The sequence below is a fragment of the Cebus imitator genome, unplaced genomic scaffold (genome assembly GCF_001604975.1).
Source record: "Cebus imitator isolate Cc_AM_T3 unplaced genomic scaffold, Cebus_imitator-1.0 Scaffold271, whole genome shotgun sequence".
In the NCBI taxonomy this organism is placed as follows: Eukaryota; Metazoa; Chordata; class Mammalia; order Primates; family Cebidae; genus Cebus; species Cebus imitator.
The window spans coordinates 75,197-100,906 of NW_016107586.1; the positions used below are offsets into that span (position 1 = coordinate 75,197).

The 25,710-nt window shown below is 40.4% G+C and overlaps 1 protein-coding gene across 1 annotated transcript in view; it reads left to right on the plus strand.

Annotated features, from left to right (window-relative positions):
- The window catches only part of LOC108284149 (VPS10 domain-containing receptor SorCS1-like), a gene marked incomplete at its 5' end in the record, with an annotated part of 113,382 nt that overhangs the window by 72,160 nt on the left and 15,512 nt on the right, over window positions 1–25,710 (plus strand). Inside the window, 2 exons of the mRNA XM_017500802.2 lie at window positions 3,931–4,062; window positions 13,392–13,491. Of these exons, the coding sequence (XP_017356291.2) occupies window positions 3,931–4,062; window positions 13,392–13,491 (232 nt within the window). The remainder of the gene's footprint in view (window positions 1–3,930; window positions 4,063–13,391; window positions 13,492–25,710) is intronic.

Below are 25,710 nucleotides of genomic sequence, written 5' to 3' on the forward strand. Positions count from 1 at the left end.
CTGAGATTACAAGCATGTGCCCCTGTGCCCGACTATTTTTAGCATTTTCAGTGGAGATGGGGTTTTACCATGTTGCCCAGGCTGGTCTTGAACTCCTGACCTCAAGTAATCCACCTACCTTGGCTTCCCAAAGTGCAGGGATTACAGGCATGAGCCACAATGCCCAACCCCTTATTCTACTTTCATGAGCAGAGGAATGGGATAGCCACTCATGGGGCAGCTTGAGCTTATTGTGTAAATGTGGAAAATCAGAGGTGAATTTTCTTCTCCAAGGGCATATTCTTAGCTCAGAATGAAAATCAATTTAGGTTCGCTGAACATTCTTTCCTATCCCAGGACATGGTACTGCAGGATACAAAAAGACAATGAGATAAAGGCATTCAGATCACCCCTGTTCAGAAAACAGATCTCACATCCAGCCCCTTGCAAGGAGCTGGTCTTCTCTGTCTTCATTACCATTGTTAATAGCACTTCAAATATTCTAGGTACTCTTTTCAGTGCTTTGCGTTAACACATTTAATCCCCCAAATAAGCTTATGATGTTGAAACTGTGATTATTCCCATTCTGTAGGTGAAGAAATGTAACTTTTAGAGATATTAGATTACTCACCCAAGGCCATGCAGTTAAAAATCAGATTCTGGGCCAGGCACCGTGGCTCATGGCTGTAATTCCAGCACTTTGGGCGGCGGAGGTGGGTAGATCAGGAGGTCAGGAGTTCAAGACCAGACTGGCCAACATGGTGAAATCCCATCTCTACTGAAAAAAAAAAAATACAAAAATTAGCTGGGCATGGTGGCTCGTGCCTATAATCCCAGCTATTTGGAAAGCTGAGGTAGGAGAATTTCTTGAACCGGGATCTGGGAGGCAGAGGTTGCAGTGAGCCGAGATCACACCACTGCACTCCATTCTGGGCTACAGAGCAAGACTCCATCTCAAAAAATAAAAAAAATAAAAGTAAAAATAAATAAATCCGATTCTCGAGTCAGACCATCAAGATTTGAATCTTGATTGTGTGGTTTCCTAACCACTCCACTCTAGGGCCATCCTTTGCCTTATTCCAAGGAGAAATAGGGAATAATGGGGTAAAGAAAGGGTATCTTCATGTGCCTGTGGGCAGTGCCACCCACTTGCCTCTCCATGGCTCTCAGCATCTGTGACCTGATTGGTGGTTACACATTATCACCATCAGGAGGCACAACTGCTAGACTACAACCCTAAAAGGAATAGGCCTTTCTGCCCTGAGCCATCTGTCTCTAAGGTAACAACTGGTTTTTGTCCTCTGCTGTCCAAGAAGGATGACTTATGCTCTTTAATGAACCCACTACCCACCTCTTCTTATCTGCAGCATTCTATGGACCTGTGTCCTCACAGGTCCTCCATCTGGTCAACTGCCCCAGGTGATTTCTCAACCCAAGCATTAGCTCAGCAATGTCCAGCCTTCCAGGCTGATCTCTCTTCACACGTATTACCAAGAGATCAGACACCCTGTACCTCCACCTTTCTACCAGCTGTCCATTAGGCTAGAAATGACTGCTCATCGCTATTTCCAGCCTGCTGCGTAGCATAATCGGGTATATGCAGAATAAGCAGATTGACTTAATGTCCCTTAGGGCAGGGATGAGGGCAGGGTTATAGCAGTGGTGGTGGTGGTGGTAATAACTTCCAGTTTCCAAGGCTCCCTAGTTAACCAATCCCAAGAGGCAGCTGACGCAGAGCTTGGCTCCTAGCATTTTACACTGACTTTGAGATCAGTAATTGCACTTGGCCACTTTCTTAAGTCCCAAGGGTCTGCATTACCAAGTGTGCACTAATAAACCTTATAAGAGGTATAACTGAGAGTCAGCTTATTTGCAATTTTCTTCCTATTCATTATGAAACAAGATTTGGCATAAAATTGTTTGCTTTTTCATCATCAAAATGGCTTCTGCTATGGACATTTCATAATGAAATCTTTAATTGAGTGTCATTATAAATATTTTTATGTGCAGTGAAGATTATGCAGGCCTAATCTCTAGTAAGGGCATAAAACAGTATGAGGTTTGCTATAATAGCAGCTGGTCTGTGTCTGGAGAAGGGAGGTACAGAGCTCTGGGTCCCAACACAGGCCTCACAGTCAGGCTAGGCTTCAGAAGCATCAACAGTCACTTCAGTGGCATTGAGCCACTGTCCCAATCTTCCTACAGCCACCATCTTTCCAGGAGTGGAAATTGAGATGTACCGCCCAGGGCTCTGTTCAGGCAGACACTTGCTGTCTTTTCTGGGAAGGCTATGGGCAGAGTCTTCACCAGCCTGGTTCCAAGTCATGTCAATTTTTAGGGTGGCTCCTCTCTGATAACACGCTGGTGCAGGTATGTAAAGTCCTGACCATCTCAGCCCAACGTAAGACAACTCTGCAGGGCCATTCTTTCTCCCTCTGGGGTCACTTGATTGCTGTCATGGGCCTACATGGTAGCTCAGCTTTTTCCCTTGACCATGTTTGTTTCCTTCCCTTTGCTCTCATAGGTGTTGTTCCCAAGAGTGCTTCTTAATAAACATCCTGCCTTCTAAACTCAGAGTCAACTTTCTGAGGACCCCAGCCTGTGCTATCTCCTCACTGCAAAGTGAGGTATAATCATATTTACTTCAAAGGGTTGTTGTTGGAAGTTGCATAAAATAATACTGTAAGTTACTTATAATAGTAACATTGTTGGAGGTCACAGAAAATAATATAAATTGCTTAGCATAATGCATCTGGGAAGTACCTGGCATTGTGCTAAGTAACTTAGAACATTCGATGAGGACCTAATACCTGAAATTTCTTATATCTTCAAAAAAAAATGCAACACAGTGGAGTTCAAAAACAAATAATCACCTAATTGGGAAATAATAAAATAAATAAACTTTAAGTAGCAAAAGCAGGGAAAAGACATTCTGGTGGGCACAGAAACATTTGCGGGAACAGGCTGAAATATTAAGAAATCGTATATCATCCCATTTGGCAAAAGCATAAGCGTTGTGGGTAATTAGTTTGGAAAGGAAGCATGGGACCATATTGGAGAAGAGCTTGAATATGTCCTTAATCTTGTTAGCAGTGGGAATTCTTGCAAGCGTTTTGGACAAGAGAATGTGATCTGAATTGGATTGTTGGAGAGAGAAGCTGGGATTATAGCTATTGATTCTAGAAGCATCTGGAGAGAGGATTCAGGGGAAACCCTGGGTAGAGGCTCAAGAGAGAGGAGAGTGAGCTGGGATAAACAGGAAGTCCTGAGTGACATCTGTGATTTTAGCAGAAGAGTCAGTGTGGCCAAGTGGAAGGCTCAGAGTGCTTCAGGAAACAGGGCTGGTCATGAGGTCTGATGCTGCAGAGATGTCAACAGGGGCCTCCTGAGGGTTATGATATGGGGATGTCCTATTAGGTTAGGTGGTTAGGATGTGATGGGTCCGTTTAAAGAGTAACTCCAGAGAGATGATGAAGGAAGAGCTAGGTTAGAAAGGGCTAAGGCATGAGGGGCAGAAGATAAAGTGAAGGGCTTCCTCACTGGCATGGTTCCCCACTTGGAGATGCCCTCTAGGAAGAAGAGCTAATATTTGAATCCCCAGGCTCTACTGTAAATGCTTCATGTGTAACTCATTGAATCCTCAAAATCTCCCATGAACAAGGCACATACTATGACTGTCCTGTTTTCTATTTAAACGAATGTAGGCATAAAGAACAAAAGCAATGAGCTTAAGGTCTCATGGTGTTGAATCTGGGATTAAATCGCAGACAACCTGACTCTGGAGCCTGCACCTATAGCCCAGCACTGCCTCTCACATACCTGCTGCCAGACCTCTGCTTTCCAGCCCCTTCTGTGTCTTCTGCCTACCCCTGATCCCCCCACCAAATACTTGGTCCCTTTTCAGTGTTCTTCTCTGCAGCACTTATGTGATCCCCTGTGTCTGTCCCTCAGTCCACAGGGGTTCCAGGCCAGCACATCCTGGTGGCGGTGCTCCCCGGCTTACCCACGACTGCTGAACTCTTTGTCCTGCCCTACCAGGATCCAGCAGGAGAAAACAAAAGGTCAGCTGACAACTTGGAGCAGGTGAGTCCTCAGGAGATGTTTTCAGCTTCTCTCTGCAGTCAAAGCTACACCACTGCTAGTCTGAGTGAGGGCACCAAACCGTTTGTGGAGTCTTCAACTTTCTGAGCCTCTATTTCTCACCCATAAACTGGTGATCCTAACTACAGCTTCACCAAAAACACATGCAAGAGCATTCATGGTAGGTGTCTCAGTCTGTTCTCACACTGCTAATAAAGACATACCCAAGACTGGGTAATTTGTAAAGGAAAGAGGTTTAATCGGCTTACAGTTCAGCATGGCTGGGGAGGCCTCAGGAAACTTACAATCATGGTGGAAGGGGAAGCAAACACGTCCTTCATCACATGGTGGCAGTAAGAAGTGTAGAGTGAAGCGAAATAAGCCTCTTGTAAAGCCATCAGATCTCGTGAGAACTCATGCACTATCACGAGAACAACATGGAGGTAACTGTCCCCATGATTCCATTACCTCCCACTGGGTCCTTCCCATGGCAAGTGGGGATTATGGGAGTTACAGTTCAAGATGAGATTTGGGTGGGAACATAACCAAACCATATCACAGGGAATGGCTAAATTATTTACAGTGTGGCATACTGTAGGGAGTTTACAATGAATTCAATTAATCTCTGTATGCTGACACAAAAAAATTGTCCATGATATAAAATGGGGAAAAAACAACAACTTGCTGAACAATATCTTTCTTGTTATAAGAGTGCCATGAGAATCAAATGACATGATATGCATATTTTTTAAAGGTACACCTTTTATACAAACAACTCATCCTGTTATGATCTAATTTGTGTTTGTAATGAGTAACATTGGCTCCAGAGCACCTCTACTGCCCATGTGGGGTTCACTTCCTTCTCATCTGCACTTGCTTCTGGAACATTCGCGCGCATGTGTGCGTGAGAGAGAGAGAGAGAGAGAGAGAGAGAGAGTGTGTGTGTGTGTGTGTGTGTGTGTGTGTGTGTGTGTGTGTATCTCTATGTGTGTTTCTCTTTTTCTCCTGCCCCATTTAGTCTTCTTTTTTATTCCCTTTCCTCCTTTTAACTTTAAAAAATTATACCATCTCTGTAGTGGGGATTATTATGTTGTTGTTATTCTTCTTCATTCATTCAGTTAAAATGATCAGTCTTGGTCTAGTTGCCCTTTTAGAAACCAAATGATTTCAATTGCTCAGTTTTTCCAGGTAAATAGATTAAAAGTAAGATTTCTCTCAGCCAGTAAGTAAATATTGTCTGTTTCCCTTCCAGTACTTGGAGATTTTCTGTTTACTTTGAATAAGCCCATAATCTAGCTCCATGATCTCTAGTCTACCAGGATGACTTGATAATCTTCTCTAAGAGTCTTATTAACAACAACCCCAAATTATGACATGGCCCACCTTCTAGCATACACCCTCTTTTCAGCTGCCAATTTCTCACTTGCAGAAGGCTCACCTCTATAATTTTCTCTGTCTGCAAGTAATGAAGAGCAGAGCTCTCATGGAAAGCCCTGTTGAACCCCATTTGCCAGTGAAGTGGAGCTGAAGGGTGGGCAGCAGGTGACCCCTCAGATTTGCATCTAACCTTACTCCACACCTCAGCTCCCCGTCATACTCTACAAATTATTATCTGCACTGCACTTTGGTGGGAGAAAGAATAGATTATTTCTTATCACAGCACTGCCGAGAACCTAGAGGGAACCAGATCCCTATCCAAGGCCTTTATATACAAACATTTGCAGTTGTACCTCCTCTAAATCTTACTGGTTTTTCATGAAATCCAGATTGTAATCTTTTCAAGTATGGAAGAGGGTACAGAAATAGTCACCTTTATTCCCAGTTACCACATCATCTATGCACTTTTATTTCTCACACTTTCCATTTTTTCTTCTAAAAGTGTTGTATTATCTGCATCATTCTAGGAGGGGAAAACTGGAAAGAAAGAGGGGTCCGTTCTGTGAAACTTCTTATCCTTATGTATGGCTGTGTCTTGCTTTGACTATCTGCTTTCTCTAGACTTCTTGTTTCCCTTCATTCTTTGTCTCTTCTGGGTGTTTCCTGCAAAGGCATTCTCAGAGAGCTGAGTATGGCCCTTGAGGCAGCCCATATCAGTCATTGGTGAACCACGTCATCAGAGATCTGAAACCAACTAGCTTGCTTGAAGGTGTGTGACTTAGAATTGGCACACATGTAGAGGCGCCTGTCTGTCTGGTTAGAAAGAAAACAGGCTTACATAAATATCTACCAGTTTCTGGTTTCCCCTCTGATATTTATTATTTCCATTTTATAGGTTAGGAAAGCGAGGACAAGAAAAGTTGAATAATTGAGCCAAAGTCCACACCTATCTCGTGGGGTTTTGGAGAGGATTAAAGAAATGATACAGCAAAGTACTTGGCCTTGAGTGAATGCTCACTGATGGTATACAGATAATGGTTACATTCATGCTTATTGTATGGAAAGAAGAGATGTGGAAAATGAAAAAAAAAAAAAGGTTAGGCCTATTAAATACACTGGGCTAGCGGAGGGCATGTATTTGAAGAGAGGATGGTGGGAGTAAGGGAAAAAAGATTAATGAATGTAATTACACAAAACGGAAAAAAACAAGGACAATAAAGAAAGAATGTGCATGAATGGCATGAGCTCATGCAAGTTATGCAGATTTAAAGCATGAAAAGAAAGTAAAGTACCAAGCTAGAGACTGTAAATTTGTTTAAGGAAATTGCTAGTGTATCAGCCTATTCCAGGACTCAAACCAAAGTAGACACAGTGACTTTACAAATGCCAAACAGAGCACATCAGAAATTAGTGTCTTAGTTGTGGAGAACATTATTACCCTGATGAAAAAATGCTCATGAAATCAACTTATTAAACCAAGGCACACGTCTAGACTCTGTGAGACAGGGGTGTCTCCTGGAGACCCATAGTTTTCAGTCCAGGAGGGTTCCTTTAATTCTTTGCTCTGACTCAGTCACTTAACTTTAAGGGGAAAAAAGTGAGTTTCTGAATTCATTAAATTGAGAAGTCCAGAGACACAGTTGAGGCATAGATAAATTCAGAACCACTCAAAAGTGTCACCAGATTACTTTCCTGTCTTCCCATCTCTCCATCGATTTTCCTGGCTACCATATGGGAAGTTGGCCTGAGAATGCAGCCAACACATAGGAAAGCAAAGATGGCCACCGGCATCCCCACCTACTGTTTAGCCAGTGTATCAACCCTATCCAGAGACAGTACCTTCATTTGATTGCAACAGCGAGAACTGCAGGTTCACAATTTTCACTGGTCTGACCTGTGTGTAAAGTGGGCATCTCTTAGCCAGTCCCTGAAGTCACGGGGATAGTGTGCTGTCAGTGACAACTCAGATATTTTATGCCCTCCCTGAACCAAAGGGACCAAGACTAGACAAGGACATGGATTCCTCAAAGAACAATGTGGGGAAGGGAGAAGGAATGCTGGGAGGCAAAAGCAACTGATGTCTGTTGTCATAAATTATACAGACATTTAAGACAAAGGCAAAGCAAAATCAAACAATGGAAATGAGCCCCCTCCTTTGAAGGCTGCTCTCTAAATCTCAGCTGAGACTTTAGAAGGGCCGTCCTTATCCCCACATTTCATGCCTTGGCCCCTTTCTTGTAAAGATGCAGTACAGATACTCCTGCAGTGAAAGAACTGGGATTCTAGGCAGATGTGCCTTAAAGAATGGGAGAGCAGGCCCCAGCAAAGGACTCTCAGCCCTCCTTCCTTAGCTTCCTCTGAAAGCCTTCCTGGGGCACAGGGATGCTGTCTTGAATCAAGTTATCTTGTCTGTAAAATCAATTGAAAATTCTTCACAATGAGAAGTACTTGACCCTGTTACCAGGATGAGGCAGGCTGGGTTAATCAAGTGACCTCTGTCTGGGGGGTTTCCACCAGTCTTTACTGAGGATCGCTGGTGAATGAAAAAAGGCTCTCTTGCCCTGAGCTGGCCTCATCAAGGGTAGCGCATGCTGCTGTCCTGACGCCAGCTGCTCAGATGTGGAGCCAGCCTTGCCCCTCAAGCATCCCACTCCCTTGCTTTCCTCGGAGTCCTCACAGGTGAGAAAATTTGTTTCTGGCTCTCCTGGAGGGAGGGAAGAACCACCATGCTCTATTGCAATTACTTGTGATGCTGTGCTGAGGAGATTAGGAGCCTATGTGTGTTGTCTTTCAGAATCCTTAAAGGACATTAGAACACCAAAACAAAACCAAAAAGATGTGGAAAAGATGTCAACCACAAATATATATATATATATATATATACATATATATATATATATATATATATATGTATATATATATTAATATAAATATATAAATGTTTCCTCCCTGGCTGTTTTTATTACTCTGCATGGTTGGCAGATGCAGAGCCTGAACCAAGGAAGGAAGGAAAGGCAGATCTGAACATGGAGCAGGGTGACAGCATTTTAAGAAATTAGACATTTATTATGAAATGGAATTAATACTCTCCATTTTCTGTATATCCACATTTTTTGCTTATCAGTCCAGATCTTCTTAACATGGGAAATTGAATTATACTCTGGAGTTTACAAGGAAGGTCACTGAGGTAGTATAACCGAAAGAGGAGCAGGTAAGAGGTGGACCAGAACCACTGTGGCAGGACAGAGGAGATAGAGAAGAGCTTAAAGTGGGTGATGGAGAATGCAAAGGAAACACATGTGTATGGCTGATTTGTTTCTTCATGCACCATCATTCACGAGACCCCTTAGGCACTTAATCAGGCTAAATTTGTGTGTGGCTGTGTGTGTGTGTGCATGCTATGAAGGAATGAGATTGAGTGAGCTAGTGTTAATTAAAACTTAGTATTTGGCTCCATTGCTTCCCTGCCATTCAGTGCAAAAATTGTATTGCATGAACTGGGAAAGATCTTTCTCTGTTTAACCCTAAAGGAATATTCCTCAACTGCTATTTGAAGAGATTTTAATAGTGTGACAGTAACAGGATGGACCAACTGAATCTGCTCCCAGATCATTCCAGGCAACTCTCTCTCTAAACATGGCACCAGAATGCTCTTATGTTCATTAAGATTTGCATTCATCCTACCACCTTCAGAATAAATACTAGTATTTGGCCCAGCGTAGCTTTGCAATTAATAAATTTGCCTAAGCCCATTTGAATCTGTATGTTTATCTTGTACCACTTCTTTGGGCTACGTATTCTATGAATTGATAAACTACTGTCCTTAAAACTTCTTTTTTCATGTTTCAATAATTGCCACTTTCATTCTGATTGTCCAACAGTGTTTCCCCCTCTTGGTTCCATTAGAGATTGTTTGGGTGTTAAATGTGTTCTTTGTGTGGTAACTATCACTGTGTGACTAAATATTTCTAGCCCACTGCTTTCAGGGTACATGATGGGGCTGTAGCCATGAGTCTCTTCTGTTGGGGCAGAGCCTCAGGACTTTGGGAGCAGAAGTGATATGTGCCAATTCCAAGCTAAAGTATTCAAATGCACATTGTAGAATTTTTCTAGCTCTTTTTCCCTCTTCTGCTATATGTAGCAAATGGAAATGTTTGAGATGGCCACTCCACCAGCCAATGTCCCCATGTGACCACAGTGAGCCCAACAGCACTGCATAGCTGCAATGGATATGACGTGTGGGCAAAAAAATGGCCTTTCTTAGGCCGGGCTTGGTGGCTCACGCCTGTAATCTCAGCACTTTGGGAGGCCGAGGCAGGTGGATCACCTGAGGTCAGGAGTTCAAAACCAGCCTGGCCAACATGGTGAAACTCTGTCTTTAAAAAAAAAAAATGGCCTTTCTTAATTAAAGGCCCTAACCACAGCCACATGTAGTTGATTCTGAGTGCTGCATTCAATCTTCATCTTTTGTGAACAAGACAATGAGGAACATTGGTGTTTTCCCTGTAGCAGGTCCCTTGCAAGACATCCTTTTGACAATAGCTTTCCTAAAATTCGAATTGCATCTCCACTGTCCTTTTAAGTGGTAGTTTAAATGAAATGTAGCTTGTTGCATTTGAATAATAGGCATATTCCACAACATAGGCAGATACCAAGAATAATGTGTTGTTTCTTTGTCGTGAATGTTTAGCTGATGTGGAATAGAAAATGGACTGTGTTGGAAAGCAGCAGAAGAGGGATGACTGTATACAGGATAAATGAAATTTGTTAAGCCAACATGCTTTTCACCAGACAGAAAAAGGAAATAAATTCAATTTGCCTTAATAGGTTCAGTCTGTCTCCTAGAAATCACACAGTATTTCACTTGAGTATCAGGCAAGTGTTTGCTCTTCCCATTTAGGCTGTTGCTGTATCTTTCAGTAGAAAGCAGTTTATTCTGCTCCTTTCCATAGCTGAAGACTCTCCCGGGTATTACCAATTACGTAACTGGTGAACAGAATGTGGCCCTCTGAGGATGGTGTTAAGAAATGGCTACTCTTGTAGCCCGTATTGATCACTGGGGCTGATGTTTTAACTTGGGTGTTTCACAGATGAATGAGAAATGGCAGCACAATTAATCAAAATGCTGTATTTTCTCATCTTGTGAAACTACTCTGCTCGACTTCTCTCCAGCTATCTCCTGCTGTCTCTCCCTTTGTCAGCTTTTTCAAGGAAAATATTTTTAATGGAGATACCCTAGGATTAGGAGTCAAGCAAGCTAAAGTCTAGTCTCAACTCTTCAAATATTAACTGAATAAGTATTTGGTATTTCCCTTAAACTCCATGATCCTTTCCAGGAAGATGCCAACACTACCACCTAAGATGTGCGGTACTAGAAAAGATAGTAAGAAATAATCAACTTTACCAAAATAATCTTCACAGCATGTGTAATATACGTTAGAATATAAGTAACAACTTGTAATCTTTTGAAAAAATACAGGATAAACACTTCTACAAGTATTGTGAAAACATTTAAAATATTGTCAAAATCTGTCAACAGTTTCATACTCATTTATTTCAGTAGAAAAATACATGATTCTAATTGAGATTATTCTTGTATGCAGTGTAAATTTCATTTAGTTTTGTTTCTTATGCATATTTTTCCCACAAAGTGTGTGTTCATTGTTGTATGTCCTTTGATGCAAGTTAAATATATGAAACATACTTTCTGTTACCAGATAATTTTTAAATTTAAATTTCCTTCTTAAAATTTTGTAAGTGATACAGATAGAGCCAATGAAACAATGTTACAAACTGAAACAAATCCAAGTAGTTAATTATTCTTGCAAGGGTCTCTCCTGAAGATTATAAATTAGAAACGTTATTTTGATGAATTACATTTTCTGGTTTAGCTCCATATATCTCACACTTGAAGAGAAAACATTCTCAGTAATAAGAAATAAATAATGCTTCACCTGGTTGAAGGTGGAGAGTCTTTCTCCCACAAATACATACAGTTCCCTTTAGTCCATGTGATAGATTTGGCAAAACAGGCAAATTCCTTAATTACTTTTGACAAGTTTTCCATATTTAAATAAAAAATATTTTTCCTGCAATTCTGTATCTGTCTGTGTGCATGTACGTGTGTCTATTTCATAGGTAAAACTTTTGTAATAGACCTCTCTAAAAAATTTCACTGTCTAATTCCTATAAAGATTCTGCCAATTAAAAGGTAAGAACACACAAAAATGAAAATAAAAATAAACAGAAGATAAAAACACAGAAGAAAACTATTCTGTGCAGTCTGGGTTAGAAATACACTTTTCCACTTCTGTGTGTGTGTGCGTGTGTGTGCTTTTTGTTTTTTTTGTTTGTTTGTTTGTTTTTTGAGACAGAGTTTTACTCTGTTGAGTAAAACCCAGTCTTGAGTGCAGTGGCATGATCTCGGCTCACTGCAGCATTTGCCTCCTGGGTTCAAGCGATTCTCCTGCCTCCGCCTCCTGAGTAACTGGAAGTACAGGTGTGCACCACCATGCCCGGCTAATTTTTATATTTGTAGTAGAGACGGGGTTTCACCATGTTTCCCACACTGGTCTCAAACTCCTGAACTCAAGTGATCCACCTGCCTCAGCCTCCCAAAGTGAGCCACCGCACCTGACCAGAAATCCACTTCTGTAAACCTGGATCGTTCTGCATGATTCCCAGCCCCCAACAAAGGAAGTAGCCTAATGTACAGAATAAAGTCGGTTTTGTTTTCAACATAGTTTTATTACCATCTTGTTTTTCTGCGTTGTTTGCTAAACGACAGCATTTGAAAGGCTGGGCTTGCACTGGATCCCAGGTGCTCAATGACTGGGCAGTGACGGTCATCCTCTGTTCCTGTTGTTCAGGAGAGAAGTTTATATGTGGGGCAGTTCAGTTCTGCTGCCAATCAGGGGCTTCTGCAGGTGACTTTCTGCTTCCAAACTAAGCCATCAGGACCTATTTAGCAAGTAAAGGGATTAAAGTTGTCATTTTGGCAACTCACTGGAGTAAGTAAAACTCAACAAATAGAAAAGGAAAAAAAGTTAAGAACTTAATTAGCAGAATGATGGTCAGAAAGCATCTAATTAGACTAACATAACATGTTAAGTAAAATATTAAATTGATGATTTGAATATTAAAAAATAGGGCTAGCAGACCAGATAAAAATAATCGCAGTATGATTATCCCTGTTGCTTTTCAGAAATTCCTTGAAATTATAAAAGAAACAGCAAATGGATCTAAGTTTTCTAATCTAAACAAAATAACAGTGTTACCTCATCAATAAAACCTTACCTTATACTATTTCTATCCAAATGAAGTTATTTGTCCCATGCTTGGGGTTAAATATTTCATAGTCGAGAATTCCATCGGTCTGCCCAGTACACATGTGTCAGCTTCAGAAGCAGTTTAGATAATATTTACAAGCATGAAATAAAGGTTAGCCAATTTGTTGCTTATGTTATGGCTGTACTTTGCTGCAATTCTGAATTAGCAGAACTATATTTACCATAAAATAAATATTCATAAAGTGTTTTGTGAAAATCACATGGTTTGGGAAAGAGAATGGAAGTAAAATAAATTTATGTGAATCTTAGAATGTGTAAATTGTATATATCTACTTCTTTTAAGTCCTTATGCATAACAAATGTTCTCTCAAAAGACTAGGTGTAAGTTTTCTAAGATCATACAGAATAATTTTTTAAGAGTATAATTGTTTTTGTTCATTAATAGTTTCTCCTATTTTGTAGCAATTAGCATGTAAAAACAGGTCATGCTAAAAATAATTGTATCTGCATATTCTGGAATTTAAAAAATCAAAGTCATATAAACTTTATATAACTTGCAGATATAATAATTGTGATGCCTTGGTGAATATAGCAAATATTTCTAAGCATATTTGTTTGTAATCAGTATGACACTTTCAGTGGCACTAACTATACTTCTTTTTTCAGATATCAGAACTGCTGATCCACAAGCTCAACCAAAACTCAGTACACTTCGAGCTGAAGCCAGGGGTCCAAGTCCTGGTCCATGCTGCTCACTTAACAGCAGGTCAGTGTCCATGTCCCTGGGTTCTGGCTGGTGGCTCTGGTAAAGGGAATCCCAGTCTGTGCTTTCTTCCTCATAAAAAGGCTAGATGGTAACAATGCTAATCAGAAATCAGTCATCAGATCTTGAAGGTTCCCTTCCTTCGTGTTTCTGCCTTAATGGAGGATCAATTAGACAACATAAAAAGGTGACACTTTTGGCCAGGTGTGGTGGCTCACACTTGTAATCCCAGCACTTTGGGAGACCAAGGAGGGTGGATGACTGGAGGTCAGGAGTTCGAGACCAGCCTGACCAACATGGTGAAACCCCGTCTCTTCTAAAAGTACAAAAATTAGCTGGGCATGGTGTTGCATGCCTGTAGTCTCAGCTACTTAGGTGGCTGAGGCAAAAGAATCACTTGAACCCAGAAGGCAGAGGTTGCAGTGAGTTAAGATCGCACCACTGCGTTGCAACTTGGGTGACCCAGTGAAACTCTGTCTCAAAAAAAAAAAAAAAAGGTGACACTTTCTACTTAGCCTCTGGCAAAAACTGTCAGTGAACCATATAGATACATCTCGCATGAAAGCACGCTTCATTTATCTCAGCAATCTTGAAAATAACATTAACCATACAAATACATTTTGTTGTGGGGGATTTCTGCAAAGCTTTATTTTCAGTATATTCATGTTACAAAAATATTTGCTTTCTTTAAGTTTCTGGATAATCTAGTGCAGTAGAAATAGCAGGAACTTAGGAGTGGTACAGGGCCATACCCAGGAACTGAACCTGGAATTGGTCATGATCTTACAATTTACTTAATGTCATTGAGCTTCCATCTCTTCACCTGTAAAAGGCGGTGGTAAGGATGGGGGATCCTCCGTCTAAGCTTATGGAGAGTTTTCAATGAAAACACAAGTTACTTAGAATAGATGATAACACAAGTAACTTAGAACAGTTTTCAATTATAACAGAAGCATTTAGAAATATATATTGTTGTGATGTAACATAAAGTAAGAGTATTTATTGAGTACTTATTTTTGCAGGGTACCATGCTGGTGCTCTGTGGAGTAAAAACACCAGTGGGAGATGGTCTTTGTCTTCACAAAACTTATAACCTGGTTGTGGTGTGGGGAAGTTTGATGTCACAATGGCAGTGGTACTATGGGGTGGGAGGAGTAGGCAGTGGGGGACAGTCAATGAGTAAACTGCATAAATTCTTATAGAGAGAGGCTATGTATCATTTTTAAGCACTTGGATTTTGTTTTTCCAGTCAGAGCATTGGTTTCAATCTTGGCTTTGTTACTCACTAGGTAATCCTGGGAAAGAGATTTCACTTCTGTGTGTCTCAGAGATGGTAATAGCATCGATGCCCATGGGATTGTGTGAAGGTTAAGTTAATCAGGTAGTGCACTTAGGATAGTGTCTGGAACATAGCTGTAATATTTATTTTTACTCTTGTTATCACCTAAAGTTGTATAGAAAATTTAAAGCAGAGATGAATTATATCCTGTCAAAATGATACAGGATTGTTTTGTGGAGTAGGAGGTTTTGAGGAAGAACCTTAAAGGATGGATAGGATTAAATGCAAGAGGTCATTCTAAACACCAAAGCACCAAGGAAAGAAAGCCTAAAGGGCTTTGAGGATGCTGAACAAGTGAGGACAAAAAGTAGCTATTACCAGCACCATTCTCTGGTTTCCTCGAGATTTCACGAGGCACTGCTGGGTCGAGCGGAAGGCCAAGCAGGCTGGCCATTGACCTCTCCCCCTCTTGGATTTTATCTTTTTTCTTTATTGGATTGCATATAAGATTTTATTGTTCTTGTTGTTTTTTTCAATTCCACTATTTTAAAGAAATAAATATTTAACAGTCACTGTTCCTCAGCATGAGGTATGGAGGTGTGGAGGGTAAAAATATGCCAGGGTGAGCTATTTGTACTTACTTTAGTGAGTAAGCCATCAAAGGTCTGGGAAGCCATTGAGACCTTAGAACAGAAGTGTGATTGATTCAGAGTGTCCCTTGAAAAAGGTGACTGCAAAGAGCAAGTAGGAGTAGGGCTTATTTCCTGTTCTGCATCTTGTCATCCTCACACATCCATTGAACAGATGCTTACCGACTGGCTGCCTATGCTGGGCCAAGCAATGTTGTCAGCACTAGGGACAGAGTCTCCACCCTCATAAACTACTCTTGCTGGTAAAAGCCGCTTTCTGAATCGTATGGTGGTGAAAATTCTCTGAAGAAAAGGCTGCCAACTTATCTCAAGGCATTTGATGATCTTGACTGGCCTTTTCCTACCCAGAGTGTTGAGCGTTGGTGTTTGATGAATGGGGGTAGCATATGGCAGAGTCACATATGACTCATTGTATGGGAGAATGATCAAATTTCAGAAACAAGAGTTGTAGTCATCCTAATAGCCAAGCCACTGACAAATGTTGTCAGCTGAGTAGAAAGTAACCGTTGAACATTGGTTTAAAAAGATTCACTAACTTATTTAATCTTATCAGACCATCTAGCCTGAACCTCATTATCCACTACTTGGTCCCTTTGAGTTTAGAAATTAAAAACAACTAAGCTTGATATTCCACACTGAAGTCTGTGTTTGAAGGGATGTGGCCAACTTGTCCATCCTTTGTGATGCAAAATTTGCTTCTACAACATAACCAGTTTTTGAATGAACACTATCTTTAGGCTTGGTATATCAGAAAACAGTCCCTTTTTGGCTTACCAGAGACCTCCCTCTGTTGAACAGGAGAGCACTGGAGGTCAAGCTAGGCAGGGAGCTAACCCTACTTCTCCCATTCTTCATTTCGGGAGGCCACTCCCATTTCACTCTTTTACTTCCTCCATAATTCTTCTCCATCTGTGCCTGGTTTTTATTTGACTGATTATTGCATTACGCTCTAAAGATGGTTCAGATTATTTTGGAAGATATTGAATGTTCCCACCACAAACAAGTGATAAATGATTGAGATGCTGGATATGTTAATTACCCAGATCTGATCACTATGTATCCCATAAATATGTATAATTGTTATGTGTAAATTTAAAACAATTTAAAAGATTGATATGTTACCATAACTTTAGGGAGAAGTGGTATTTAAAAAAAATGAAATCTTATTTTAAATGTTACTTAAGAACACTTTCTTCAATGACAAATGGTTTAGAGCTGGCACGAAGCTGAAATATTGAGATCAAAAAGTGGGTAATTAGCTGAGACTGGTTTGGCCAGTTGGCTTGGCCAGAGAAACTGAATATAGAAAAGGCATCCAAAGGCCCTTGGATTTATAGCTCCGTGTGGGAAGGGAAGTCAATTCCTGATAACCATGAGAGGTTAATCCCACTGGTAGAAACTCCATATGGCAAAAATAATGCAAAGTTGGGAAGAACTGAAACATGTTTCCAATTCATATTTGTAGATTATTCTATAACTAGGAGTTTGGAAAGCAGGACTCAGATTCCTGAGAAAAAGGGCTGGCAAAAGGGAGGTATATTATGGGAACCTAGATATGCATGCTGAGATTTGAAGAAGAACCCCTTGCAGTATAGATATGTGTAACACTAGGTCACCAAAGTGGGAAAAAAATCCATTTCCAAGTAAAAGCCCATTCTTAGCCTGTACCAATTTGGAGATAGTGAGAAAATTATTTGACTTCCAACCATTGTAGAAATCTTTACTGTTAGTTTCAATAGTAGGGTCTTTTGGCTGTACAAGTCCAAGCCTGATCAACTGGCTTTACTACGTTTTCTGTCATGGCTAGCTCAGCAACTGGAGTAGATATAGATTTATATGTGGACAATTAGCTCCAATTTGATAAGTAAATGAAAGTAATCTCATGGAGTAACTGAGTCTTGGAAACTTTTGCTGTATTGAGTTTGGCTATGATGATCATAACGTGTTAAAACTGGCAGTATCCACAGGTGCGCATCACTCTGGGATAGATTTTCATATGCAAAAGACAAATTGTGTCAATTGGCACAACAATTGTGATAAGGAATTAAAATTTGTGAAGGATCCTTTCCTTGTTGGAGATTGCTCCTAAGTTACCTCTAGCTACCTGATTGAAAGAACTATTTGCATAGGATGGTAGACCCTACATACACAAAAAACAGTGGAGGGAGTTCTGCTTTCACTCATGGAAAAATTGGCACTTTGGTAGGGTATCAGTGGGCCGAGACACTTGCCACAGTTTCGTTTCTTTTCTTCCTTTCTTTTTTTTTTTTTTTTTTTTTTTGAGATAGTGTCTTACCCAGTCACCCAGGCTGGAGTGCAGTGCCGTGATCTTGGCTCACTGCAACCTCTGCCCCCTGAGTTCAAGCCATCCTCCCTCCTCAGCCTCCCAAGTAGCTAGGACCACAGATGCTTGCCATCATGTCCATCTAAGTTTTGTTGTATTTTTGGTAGAGACGGGGTTTTACCACGTTGCCCAGGCTGGTCTTGAACTCCTGAGCCCAAGTGATCTGCCCGCCTCAGCCTCTCAAAGTGCTGGGATTACAGGCATGAACCACCACAGTTTATTTTATTAGGTTGAAATTAACACAATATTTGGGTGGCTAGGGAGAAAAGGAGGAGGAAGCCTGAAAAAAGAGAGAGAGAAACAGTGGGGAGGAGTATTAGATGCAGAACTTCCACCTCGACTCTATTTCCCTTCTCTCATCCCCCCTGGAGGCAGGGGAAAATAAAAATTAAAAAGGGAAAAAATAAAGAACCATTGTTAGCAACATTTCATGTCTCATAAGCAGGATTGCTAATACTTTCCCAGGGACCATTACAACATGCTGCTGCATCCCATTAATTGCTCAGCAGATGTTCAGCAGCTTTCTTTTAAAAATGTTTGAGCCAGAGTATGTTGTTGGTGAGAGAAGCAAATGCATAATTTGGTTTGTCTCCAAGGAGAAAGAACTGTCTCTTTTTAAGAATTTACTAGCCTTATTTTGGTTTTCAAATTCAGCTCCCTGTTTGCTTTTATGGGAAGAAGGAAAGTATTTGCAGATATCCGAATGCCATTAGAGACTGGATTTTGTTTGTCCCCCACCCACCAATACATTCCATTTGGGAATTCATTAACTGTGGTATCTAAGCTGGGCTGAATTTTGAATGTAGGCCTTGTTTTGTTCCTAGCCATTTCTGTGCTGCTTGGTTTTCATACAGTTTTTAAGAGTCTAACCACACCTAACAGGTATGTTATGAAATTCTCTTTCAGAAAGGAGGTATTTGAACCTGTATGAGAATAAGGGAGAATGAAAAGCATGTTATCCAGAAGGTTGAGGGAGGGTCATGGGCTGAGTGGTTCTCTTTGACTTTCAGTACTCGATGGCAGCTGGCATCCATGTTTAGCAGACAAAGGCTATGACGTTGCAAAAACAACATGACAAGTTGGAAAAGGGAATAGAAAGCAATCAAGTTAGTTTTAGACTGGAAGCTTCGCTGTCTTGACAAAAGTATATCTCTACTCATGATATTCCAGACTGCAATACTTCTCCCCACTTCTTCACCTATTTCCCCTTGTCCATCTGTATTTTAAGGCTCACCTCAATGCCCCCATTTGCATGACATCTTCCCAGAGACATGTGCCTGAACATCTTCCCCTTGTCTGAAATCATATGAATTTTTAATCTCTCTCTGCCTGATGATGATGATCATGACCACTATCTTATGCATCACTTTAATTTCTTGTGGATATGGTTCATCATATCTTTATATCACCTTCGTATCTTCGTATCATCTTAATCATTATACCTTGCAGAGAACTTGCACATATCAAGTGCTTAACAAGTATTGTTTTTATGAATAATTATAAGCATAGTTTATAGCCTGCAGACATATATTCAAAATCCCATTCCTGCAGTTAACCTTCAGATACAATTTATTGAGTTTATTCATTTGTGAACCTGTCTCCATGACATGCTACTTCTAATCAAGTAACTGGTGAGTGGAGACTTGCATTTATTCCCTAGATGCATACAATAAGCATCTAGGAAATCTCTCTATATTTTTTTTCCTTATGGCAGGTGTTCTTTAAATATGCATTATAATTCTTTATATACACATTGTGGGGAATGGGCAGTTGAAGGAAAATTGGGCCCATCCTTCCTGGAGTTTTACACATGAGAATGAGAGATCTGAGAGAGAATGGGAGAAAGAATGGAAGGAGATTGTTAGAAAAAGAGACTGAATCACAGGTCCTTTTTTATTGCTCTGGTCAGTGGAAGACATGTTTTCAGTATAAGAGCAGCTTCACTTCATGGCAGAGCTCAGGGTCACAGACCTTGTACTGCACCCTCCTCACCTTAACAAACCAGCCAGATCTTTTGTGACATATCCCTCACCCTCCCCATTTCTCATGTATGCATTTGCCCTGGCCTTCTGTATCATATATATTTTATTATACTTTAGGTTCTGGGGTACATGTGCAGATCATGCAGGATTGTTGCGTAGGTACATACATGACAATGTGCTTTGCTGCCTCCATCCCCCATCACCTATATCTGGCATTTCTCCCCATGCTATCCCTCCCCAACCTCCCTACCCCCCACTGTCCTTCCCCTAGGCCCCCCAACAGACCCCAGTGTGTGATGCTCCCTTCCCTGTGTCCATGTGTTCTCATTGTTCAAGACTGCCTGTGAGTGAGAACATGCAGTGTTTGATTTTCTGTTCTTCTGTCACTTTGCTGAGAATGATGGTTTACAGATTCATCCATGTCCCTACAAAGGTCAGGAACTCATCGTTTCTTCATGCCTACATAGTATTCCATGGTGTATATGTGCCACATTTTCCTTGTCCAGTCTGTTCATCAGTGGGCATTTGGGTTGATTCCAGGTCTTTGTTATTATAAACAGTACCACAGTGAACATACGTGTGCATCTATCTTTATAATAGAATGATTTATAATCCTTTGAATATATATCCAGTAATAGGATTGCTGGATCAAATGGAATTTTTATGTCTCCGTCCTTGAGGAATTGCCACACTGTCTTACACAATGGTTGAACTAATTTACACTCCCACCAACAGTGTAAAAGTGTTCCTATTTCTCCACATCCTCTCCCGGATCTGTTGGCTCCAGATTTTTTAATGATCGCCATTCTAACTGGCATGAGATGGTATCTCAATGTGGTTTTGATTTGCATTTCTCTAATGACCAGTGATGATAAGCATTTTTTCATATGTTTGTTGACCTCATATATGTCTTCTTTTGAAAAGTGTCTGTTCATGTCCTTTGCCCACTTTTGAATGGGTTTGTTTGTTTTTCTTCTTGTAAATCTGTTTCAGTTCTTTGTAGATTGTGGATATTAGCCTTTGTAAGATAGGTAGATTGCAAAAATTTTTTCCCATTCTGTTGGTCGCTGGTTCACTCTAATGATTGTTTCTTCTGCCATGCAAAAGTTCTGGAGTTTAATTAGATCCCATTTGTCTATTTTGTCTTTTGTTGCCAATGCTTTTGATGTTTTAGTCATGAAGTCCTTGCCTATGCCTATGTCCTGAATGGTTTTGCCTAGGTTTTCTTCTATGGTTTTTATGGTGTTAGGTCTTATGTTTAAGTCTTTAATCTATCTGGAGTTAATTTTAGTGTAAGCTGTCAGGAAGGGGTCCAGTCTCTGTTTTCTGCACATGGCTAGCCAGCTTCACAACACCATTTATTAAACAGGGAATCATTTCCCTATTGGCTTGTTTTTGTAAGGTTTGCAAAAGATCAGATGTTTGTAGATGTGTGGCGTTGCCTCAGAGGCCTCTGTCCTGTTCCATTGTTCTATATCTCTGTTTTGGTAGCAGTACCATGCTGTTTTGATTACTTAAGAACTGTGATGGGCTAGCTGTACTGGCTCATGCCTCTAATCCCAGCACTTTGGGAGCACAAGGTGGGTATATCACCTGAGGCCAGGATTTTGAGACCAGCCTGAGTGACATGGTGAAACCCCATCTCTGCCAAAAATACAAAAATTAGCCAGGCGTGCTGGCACACACCTGTACTTCCAGCTATTCAGAAGGCTGAGGCATGAGAATCACTTGAACCCAGGAGGCAGAGGTTACAGTGGCTGAGATCATGCCACTGCACTCCAGCCTGGGCAACAGAGTGAGACTCCATCTCTAAACAAAAACAAAAAACAGCTATGATGTCATTTTAGGGAGCATTTTTCTAGCAAGAATCTGGAAGGCTCTGAATCTAATGCAAACCACTGGATCTGTATAGTTACTTGTAGAAGAAAAAACCTGAGACATTAAGAAAATGTCCCCAAAATGCCAAAAGTTTCCCATTGCCCCTAGTAACTTGAAATTTACTCAAGGGCAGGATTCATTTCAGATTTATCATCTTATTTGTCACATGACTCTATGTCTTACTTTGCAATTATTCCTTTAAACTTATAGTTTATCAGGGGATATGAGATGAATGAGGGCCCTCACTCACAGCTGGCTAGACCTGAGGCACAAAATACTAGTTGTATGAACCTTTACTAATTTCTAAATGAGGGGAATGAAAAATATTCCATGCAGAAGATTCGATAAAGCTGAGTCTTTAAGGTTGAAAAGGAATTGACTAGAAACAGAGCAAATAAGCATTGCAGGTTGAAGGGCCAGGTTGCACAAAGGCACAGAAAAGTGGAATTATATGGTTTATGTATAAAATTATGTGTTGCCTGACATGGATTGGGGCTTCTAGATATGTACCCTCACATATTAATAATTAGTATATTTACTGAGGGTAAAATTATGAGCAGAGAAAGAGAGGTAAAATTCAGGAAAAAATAATATAAACTTTGTTGTCTATCATTCATTGTGTGCTAATGAAGAAATTTTATTAATGCAAATTTGAGATAAGGTATAATGAGTTTGGAAAATGAAAAAGCTGATAGAAATATTTGGGTGTTTTTTTTTAAACAATAGATTTGGGCAAAACTCCATTATCATTTCTCTTTTTAACAACTAAGAAGTTTACAACTCAAGTGGCACAATATGGTAATTTATTTAGTGGTACAGAACATGCAGGTTTGTTACATACGTATACACGTGCCATGATGGTTTGCTGCATCCATCACCTAGTCACCTACATTAGGTATTTCTAATGTCGTCCCTCCGCTAGCCCCCCTACTCTCATGCTACCATTCCCCGAGTACCCCACCTCCCTGGTGTGTGATGTTCCCCTCCCTGTATCCATGTGTTCTGATTGTTCAACACTCACTTATGAGTGAGATCATGTGGTGTTTAGCTTTCTGTTCTTGTGTCAGGTTGCTGAGAATGATGGTTTCCAGCTTCATCCATGTTCCTGCAAAGGGCATGAACTCATCCTTTTCATGGCTGCATAGTATTCCATGGTGTATATGTGCCACATTTTCTCTATCCAGTCTATCACTGATGGGCATTTGTGTCGGTTCCAAGTCTTTACTGTTATAAACAGTGCCACAATAAACATGTGTGCCTGTATCTTTATAATAGAATGATTTATAATCCTTTGGATATATATACTCAGTAATGGGATTGCTAGGTCAAATGGTATTTATATTTCTAGATCCTTGAGGAATCACCACACTGTCTTCCACAATGGTTGACCTAATTTACACTCCCACCTACAGTGTAAAAGTGTTCCTATATCTCCACATCCTCTGCAGCATCTCTTGTCACCTGAGTTTTTAATGATTGCCATTCTAACTGGCAGTGAGATGGTATCTCAGTGTGGTTTTGATTTGCATTTCTTTAATGACCAGTGATGATGAGCTTCTTTACATATGTTTGTTGGCTGCATAACTTTCTTCTTTTGAGAAGTGTCTGTTCATATCCTTTGCCCACTTTTTGATGGAGTTGTTTTTTTCTTGTAAATTTAAGTTCTTTGTAGATTCTGGATATTAACCCTTTGTCAGATGGGTAGATTGCAAAAATCTTTTCCCACTCTGTTGGTTGCTGATTCACTCTAATGTTAGTTCCTTTTGCTGTGTAGAGAAGCTCTTCAATCTAATTCGATCCCATTTGTCTATTTTGGCTTTTGCTGCCATCGCTTTTGGTGTTTTAGTCATGAATTCCTTGCCCATGCCTATGTCCTGAATGGTATTGCCTTGGTTTTCTTCTAGGGTTTTCATGGTGTTAGGTCTTATGTTTAAATCTTTTATCTATCTGGAGTTAATTTTTGTATAAGTTGTAAGGAAGGGATCCAGTTTCAGCTTTCTGCCTATGGCTAGCCAGTTTTCCCAACACCATTTATTAAATTGGGAATCCTTTCCCCATTGCTTGTTGTTGTCAAATTTGTCAAAGAACAGATGGTTGTAGATGTGTTGCATTATTTCTGAGGCCTCTGTTCTGTTCCATTGTTCTATATCTCTGTTTTGGTACCAGTACCAGTACCAGTACCAGTTCTATGTCTCTGTTTTGGCCAGTACTATGCTGTTTTGATTACTGTAGCCTTGTAGTATAGTTTGAAGTCAGGTAGCATGATGCCTCCAGCTTTTTTTTTTCCTTAGGATTATCTTGGTTATGTGGGCTCTTTTTTGGTTCCATATGAAAGTTAAGGTGGTTTTTTCCATTTCTTTGAAGAAAGTGAATGGTAGCTTGATTGAGATAGCATTGAATCTATAAATTACTTTGGGCAATATGCCCATTTTCATGATATTGATTCTTCCTAACCATGAGCATGGAATGTTTTCCCATCTGTTTGTGTCCTCTCTTATTTCCTTGAGCAGTGGTTTATAGTTCTCCTTGAAGGGGTCTTTCACATCCCTTGTTTGTTGTATTCCTAGGTATGTATTCTCTTTGTAGCAATTGTAAATGGGAGTTCACTCATGATTAGACTCTCTATTACTGGTGTACAGTAATGCTTGTGATTTTTGTACAATGATTTTTGTATCCTGAGACTTTGCTGAAGTTCCTTATCAGCTTAAGGAGATTTGGGGCTGACATGAAGATTTTGGGTCTTCTAAACAACAATCATGTCATCTGCAAATAGAGACAATTTGACTTTCTCTTTTCCTTTTTTTTCCCATTTATTTATTTTATTGCATTGTAGGTTTTGGGGTACATTTGAAGAACATGCAAAATTCTTCATAGGTACACACGTGGCAGTGTGATTTGCTGCCTTCCTCCCCATCACCTACATCTGGCATTTCTCCCCTTTCTATCTCTCCTCAGCTCCCCACCCCCTATCGTCCCTGCCCTATTTCCCCCCAACTGACCCCAGTGTGTAGTGCTCCCCTCCCTGTGTCCATGTGTTCTCATTGTTCAACACCCGCCTATGAGTGAGAACATGCGGTGTTTGATCTTCTGCTCTTCTGTCAGTTTGCTGAGAATGATGGTTTCCAGGTTCATCCATGTCCCTACAAAGGACCCAAACTCATCGTTTTTGATGGCTGCATAATATTCCATGGTGTATATGTGCCACATTTTCCCTATCCAGTCTACCATCGATGGGCATTTGGGTTGGTTCTAGGTCTTTGCTATTGTAAACAGTGCTGCAGTGAACATTCGTGTGCACATGTCCTTATAGTAGAACGATTCGTAATCCTTTGGATACATACCCAGTAATGGAATTGCTGGGTCAAATGGAATTGCTATTTCTAGGTCCTTGAGGAATCGCCACACTGTCTTCCACAATGGTTGAACTAATTTACACTCCCACCAGCAGTGCAAAAGTGTTCCTATTTCTCCACATCCTCTCCAGCATCTCTTTCTCTTTTCCTAATTGAATACCCATTATTTCTTTTTCTTGCCTGATTGCCCTGGCCCGAACTTCCAGTGCTATGTTGAATAGGCATGGTGAGCAGGGTATCCTTGTCTTGTGACACTTTTCAAAGGGAATGCTTCCAGTTTTTGCCTATTCTGTATGATATTGGCTGTGGGTTTGTCATAAATAGCTCTTATTATTTTGAGATACGGTCCATTGATACCTAGTTTATTGAGAGTTTTTAGCATAAACGGCTGTTGAATTTTGTTGAAGGGCTTCTCTACATCTATTAAGATAATCGTGATTTTTATCTTTGGTTCTATTTATGTGCTGGATTATGTTTACAGATTTGTGTATGTTGAACCAGCCTTGTATCCCAGGGACGAAACCAAGTTGATCGTGATGGATAAGCTTTTTGATGCGCTATTGGATTTGGTTTGCCAGTATTTTATTGAGGATTTTCACATCAATGTTCATCATTGATATTGACCTGAAATTTTCTTTTCTAGTTGTGTCTCTGCCAGGTTTTGGTATCAGGATGATGTTGGTCTGATAAAATGAGTTAGGGAGGATTCCCTCTTTTTGTATTGTTTGGAATAGTT